Here is a 6,563-nt window from a genome sequence, read left to right as displayed (position 1 = left end):
TTTTTTTTCTTCTGTAGTGTTAACGCTTTGAGAAAAAAAAAACAGAAACAAAGCTTTTTTGGTTTTGATTTAAAATAAAGCAAACAAAGGAAAACAAAACAAAAAGCAAAACTCGATTTCAATCATGTAATTCTAATTTTCTTTTTCTGTAATCAATGGGGAAAAAAAAATCTGAGTATATATATATATATATATATATTTTTTTTTTTCTTCTGTAGTGTTAACGCTTTGAGAAAAAAAAACAGAAACAACGCTTTTTTGGTTTTGATTTAAAATAAAGCAAACAAAGGAAAACAAAACAAAAAGCAAAACTCGATTTCAATCATGTAATTCTAATTTTCTTTTTCTGTAATCAATGGGGAAAAAAAAATCTGAGATTTTATTTAAAAGCCATATCACCTGTTCTGTATACTTCATTCACAGTACCTACCTGTGTAGTGTTCATTGCCTTGTGCAGCACAGGTAAGTAGCTGAGCCATGGAGGACCCTACTGACTTGGAGGTGCTGCCCAACTCCTGAGCGCACTTCTCCAACTAAAGAACCATTCAGGAAAACGCAGCCTTAATTCGAACTTCAATTGCAATTTCTTATTTTCATGAGAAAGCTGACTTTTTCTTACCGATTCTCCCGGCAGCGGTTTCAGCTGTGCATTACCGGCAGCCAAACTGGCGTCCTGCAGCTCACTTTTCAGCTTTTGGATGGCGGTGAGTGCGGAGTCGATCTCCATGGGGCCACAAGCTTCATGAGCCTAGAAAAAAATGCAAATAGGTTAAAAAAAAAAAAGTATATCAAGTGTACATATGGTCTGACATCAACCATGGTAAGCAACCTAGCAGGAAAATTTGTTTAATTGTTCACAGTTGTCTCATATGCTTTCCTCAAGGGTTAGAGTTCTTAATTTTCAATTTATGTTCCTACCAAAATTGTTACAAATTGAATCGACATCAAACATCATGAGTTCTTAATTTTCAATTTATGTTCCTACCAAAATGTTACATATTGCATCGACATCAAACATCACGTACAACTAAAGCACAATTATGTTTCTCCGTCTGCTATACCGCTAACCTCTTGTTTTTATCTGATGAAGTCACTTGTTGCTAGGCAGACTTAAGCAACTCAGCAAATCAACTCATAAAAACACTATTCAGAAACGATGAGACATGCTTCTTTTTAAATACTTTCCCAACGGAACTACTGCTTTGTATTAACTACAAAATACAAATAAAAGTTTGACTTATACCTTCTGTGCAGCTGTCCTCAGCTCGGCCAGGCAAGTGGCCAGGTTCTTGGCACACTGACCCAGTTGCATGGCTGCAGCCTGATCCGTCACCGTGGGAACCGATGACTTTGCGGAGGTCACCATCTTACTACCCGGCTGTGTAGCGCATGGAACATAAATAGTTCTATTAAATCTGCTTCTTAAAGCAAAACTCCATAAAGTTTATGACAAACCGGATGCCCGTCGCGAATACGCAAGGAAAAAAAAAAGACACAAACGCCTCAAATAGAAAAAGTGGGAGTAACTATCCCTACTCAATTTCTTAGATGGTCTTGCACACATCTGGACGTTAAAGAGTTTCCGATCCTATTTGAACTCTTTTGCTAAGCAAAAGAGCAGCACCTACGTGGCCACGTAAACAGGCTCAGATATGGAGCCGCTTTCTCAAATGATGATTTGTGGTTCCACTATAATTTTGTGTACGTCTAGGTTTACGTTCTGGAAAGCTACAGAACATTAATTCCACCCAGACTGCCTTGTTCTACTTTATTTTAGCCCCTTTAAACTCCACTTCATCCATTGTAATACACCGGTAACATTGTGTAATAGCAACCTTCTGTTGAGCAACCCCCCCCCCCCCCGGCTACCGTTTGTTTAAGTAGAACAGTTGAATCAATGAGATCATGTCGTAACTGCACCAGAGTTTAAAAAATAGGTTGTGGGTCCATTTTTAAATTGTCCCAACATGGAATAATGGCTATATATATATACTTTGTTCAGCCTCATTCCCAAAGTAGTCGTGACAATTCTGGGGCATCAAGTTTCAACATCCCCTTACCATAAGCACGCGCGTGTAAGTGTGAGAGTGTTATGGGTTGCACCTGTAGGAAGTTCTGGCTGGCAATAATGAGGGCAAGTTGTGCACTGATGTCATCCGGTTTGGCCTGACTGCTGCGCACCCCCTGGACCAGTTGAGGGATGTGGTCAGCCACCGCCTAAATCGCACACACACACACACACACACACACACACACACACACACACACACACACACACACACACACACACACACACGCACAGCAGTCATTGGTTAATTTTGAATTGTCTCACAATGGTATCATTCGGATTTTGTTGGGTGTTTGCTACATCTCAAAGTAATTGGAGCAGGAAATAGATTTTTCGTGCTTGCTACCATCAGGCATGACTAGAGTGCTGACAGAGCGGGCTGCGAAAGTCATCAAAACAGGAAGTTCGTCAAGATTTGGTAAGTATACTAAAATAAGGAGGGACAAGGCATTGTGATCTTGTACAGTAAGAGAGGAGAAAATGTACAGAGGAAACACATTTAGGTCTCCTAATGAACAATATCTGTGCAACATTCAGATAAAAAAAAAAACAAAAAACTGTGGAATAGTGGACCTGAAAGTACATAATCAGTCTACTAACATGAGATAATATCGACATTCTGAAATTAGATCATTCCCCACACAGCACACCTCATGACAAACAAATGTGCTGCCGCACACCGGTTGGGATTTAATTTATACATTTAATAATTTTTATATTCAATAAATAAACTAATCACGCTCACCTTGCAGCTCTGAACCAACTGCTGGTGGGCGGCTGTGTTCTTGTTGGAGGCGGCGGCATTCTGAGCGGCGGCGATGGTTTGCGTGGCAGCCGCTGCACCTTGCTTGGCAGCATTCTGAAGCACAAAACACACACGCACACACATGAAATCACATTTTTTGTGCAGCCATTCAAGGCCTCTGAGTTGATATCTACTTAGAAATCGCAAATGTGTGAAAGAAAGTGATGTAAAATGACACATTGCAGACTGAGCCTTTCAAGAAAATGCAAGCTGAAAGTAACCATTTCCGTTTTTTTTAAATCTCAAGTCATCTCTGCCCGCTTCGCCCTCAATCTGATCCCTGCAGACCTCGAGTCTGTTGAGCAGCTTCTTCTTGATGGCGTTCTGAGCAGCAGCGTTCGTCGCCACTCGAAGACCCTCAGCAGCCTCCCTCAGTCGCTGCTGCTGATCTTCGTTCTCGGGATAGGCCGCTGCACCCTGAGGGAACGCACACCCGCATGAACAAGCACACACACACACACACACACACACACACACACACACACACAATTTATTATCGAGGGGCCGGGCTAGAAACGGTCGCGCCAAAATCTCCGTCGTTGAGCTAACGAAGACATTGTGGACAAATAAAACGGCTAAATTAAAGAACTTTACGTGGCCCAGACAAAATGAATAAGTAAATAAAGAGAAAATAACACACACAATTTCATGGAGAAAGTCTTTAACCTTCCAATATAATGGCCAGCTGTGAATATTATGTCTACAAAGTGACTGCGCTGTTGATAAATTTCGTTTGAGACCAGTCGAGTGTACCGTATTGCTGCCTTCTGCTTGTTGACGGTGATTTAACAGAACAGGTCATTTGCATAATTATCAAAGCCTGCTAATTCCAGAGGGACAAATGACGACATGACTTCCATGAGCGGGCCAACACTAACAAGCTTTTCAAGTCCCAGCCACTGTCTGCTATGACAATATAACATGCAGAAATGGATTGAGGGAATAGGGGGGGTGGGATCAAACAATATAAGCAGTGTCCAGAAGTCTTGAATCTTATCAGTTCATCAGTCGCCATGACAACAGTGCCCAAATAAGGTCCAGGAGGAATATGTAAAGAGGCAACTTGTGGTAAATTAAGGCTTAAGTCAAAGTAAACTGGAGCTGGAGCCTGTTCATTGTCACGGTGGAAAGTGGGGAGCTATTCATAGAGTTTGATCCAGTTGACAGATGAATTAATTTCATAAATGACTCACGCTTTGTCTTATTGTAGTATGTTAACCCTTTGTCATAAGTGTCAAGTTTCTGAGTCGGCGTATTATTAGTTGCGACACCTTTCGGCTTCAGATGATTCAAGGCAGGAATGGGCACTAAGTGTGGTGTGACAGTGATTTGTTCGGGGTTATTACACCGGCTAAATTTGGATCAAACAGCAAGTGAGCTGCATTAAGCCACACTTGGAATCGCAGTGACTTAACATTCATACACGTCAGGGCCAACTTCCAGTTTGGGGATGTTTTCGGTGCTTTGATCATGATCCAGACCCAAATGAGTGGAGCCAAAGTGAAACAATGAGCATAGGCAGAGTTTTGTTTTGTAATCCTCTACAGACTTCATTAAAATGTCAAACTAAAAGTACAGCTCAGTGTCACGTCAGATGTTTTTAACTCCAATTTACAGAAAGAATGACTTTAGATGATTAAGTCATTACTCACTCACTGCCAAACTTCATGGGATTTAATATGAGAGAATTATCAAAATTGCTTCATTTTGGAAGAGGCAATTAACTCATTCAATACCAGCCAATTCTGGACCAAGTCTGAAAAGACGTTTAAAAGCGTCTTTGGGAGTGAATGAGTTCATGAAACAACAACGTTGACAGTGATATAGAATGTATTGCATCACACACAGCTTTTGTTAATAGTGTTCTGAAATTATGCAATGTTGTTGGATGAATGGACTGGGCAAGTGTCAGGAGGAAATGTGCATTATTTTCTTTCCCGACACTTATTAAATTGCCTGATCTTTTGCGGTTCAATGTTGGATATGTTCCATTTTAACACCGTTCCAGCCAGGCTTACATAAAAAAATGGACTTGATCACCCAAGCACTAGCTTAATTCACAATGTTATGTCAAAGCTTTTTGGGACAGTCTCCGAGGTTCAGTTTTTGGCAAAACTTGAAAATTTGTGATTCTCAGTTTTGCTATTCAATGTATTTTTTATCATAAATGTTCATTTTGATTCACAAACTGAAATTTTAAACTGCTCATTTCAAGTGTTGTAGTGGTAGTGGGAGTAGTTGAATGGCCAATGATTAAATGCTGAGAGAGAATGAAGTAAATACCTTGGCCGCTTCCACCATCCTGGCAGTGGCATCAGCCAACAATTTAGCCGCCGCCAGCAACTTTTTGGAGTTGTCCAGGTCCACCTCGGCTTCGGCATCTGACCTCATTGCGTTCACCAGGTCCGAGGTGGCCTGGGCCAGCACCCGGGCCTGACGGACCATCTCTCCTGTCAAGAGGGCAGCAGAAGACACGGATTACCATGGGAAGACCATTCTACTGAAGTCATTTCATCAACAAATTTGGGCGCCATGATAAAAACTTGTTTTGGATTTCGGAGTAACCTGCGTCTCCCATGGAGGTGAAGATGCTCTCAGTGACGGTCATGATGGTGTCAGTGGCTTGGTCGTAGCGGCCGATGGGCTCTCCTCTGGAGGTGTACTGGCGGACGTGTTGCAGCAAATCTTCCAGAGCTTGACTCACCACGCTGGCTGCCGCGCTCACCTATCAAACATGACGAGAACTTCTCATGAGACTCGTTTTGATCACTCTAACAAATTCCCCCAATCAGTGTTTTAAAAATACTACCAAGTGACCAGGAACAGAACAATGAATAGATGGCCACCATCTCAGTAGGAGGAAATGGGCTTCATATATCCATTCAAAGGAAACAATATGTCAAATCTCAAATACGCAACCCATTAGTACCTAATCTATTGTCAGTGAAATACAGTATTTACATTACTGCCAAATGTATAATATGGATACGGACCTGGATTCAATAAATTTTGATATTACAGCTTCTGACATAGCATAGACCAGGGATGAGCAATTTAAATGATGGAGGAGCCCACCATTTTTCATCAGCGCTACAATAGGGCGACATAGGAGCACGCGCTTCCTTACCTGATGGACGACAAAAATGCCAATATGAACAAAAAAAGTTGTTGTTTTTTTAATTGAACCAATGCACATTGTACAATATATTATTTAGCTACTATGTTTGTCCTGCATGTCATTTCAAATCCACAAAAATATTTGTTCTACTCACATTGTCATATAGGCAGTAAAAGACCCAGCCCAACTAAGCAACCTCCCAACAGGAAGGCCGAAGCCGGAATCAAACTCTGCACCTCTTCACTGTGAGGTGGACATGCTAACCGTGCCGTGTTTAGTATGCGGATGCACACCAAAATGTTATGCTAACAACTGAAATGCTTGTGGAGGCTCTCAGTCGTACAGGAAAGTTCCATCGTAGAAAGGGTTCTGTCAGTCGTCATCTGTACCTGTGGGTAAAAAACAAAAAAAACAAAAAAAAGCAAAAAAGGACGTTTCGCTTCTCTCACAGAAGCTTCTCTCACAGAAGCTTCTGTGAGAGAAGCGAAAGTGAGAGAAGCGAAACGTCCTTTTTTGCTTTTTTTTGTTTTTTTTGTTTTTTACCCACAGGTACAGATGACGACTGACAGAAC

At 41.4% G+C, this 6,563-nt stretch overlaps 1 protein-coding gene across 2 annotated transcripts in view; it reads right to left on the bottom strand.

The window, feature by feature from the left end:
• tln2a (talin 2a) overlaps positions 1-6,563 on the bottom strand; it is a 90,417-nt gene that overhangs the window by 30,107 nt on the left and 53,747 nt on the right. For both annotated transcript variants that reach the window (XM_019891240.1, XM_019891248.1), the window contains exons 21-28: positions 5,439-5,598; positions 5,157-5,323; positions 3,162-3,290; positions 2,814-2,927; positions 2,104-2,217; positions 1,244-1,378; positions 620-748; positions 431-533 (exon numbers count right to left, since the gene is read on the bottom strand). In XM_019891240.1, the coding sequence (XP_019746799.1) occupies positions 431-533; positions 620-748; positions 1,244-1,378; positions 2,104-2,217; positions 2,814-2,927; positions 3,162-3,290; positions 5,157-5,323; positions 5,439-5,598 (1,051 nt within the window). The remainder of the gene's footprint in view (positions 1-430; positions 534-619; positions 749-1,243; positions 1,379-2,103; positions 2,218-2,813; positions 2,928-3,161; positions 3,291-5,156; positions 5,324-5,438; positions 5,599-6,563) is intronic.

This window comes from Hippocampus comes, unplaced genomic scaffold (assembly GCF_001891065.2).
Source record: "Hippocampus comes isolate QL1 unplaced genomic scaffold, H_comes_QL1_v1.1 scaffold275, whole genome shotgun sequence".
NCBI classification, from domain to species: domain Eukaryota; kingdom Metazoa; phylum Chordata; class Actinopteri; order Syngnathiformes; family Syngnathidae; genus Hippocampus; species Hippocampus comes.
Note: the sequence above shows the minus strand (reverse complement) of the source record. Positions and strands in the feature narration are given on the sequence as shown.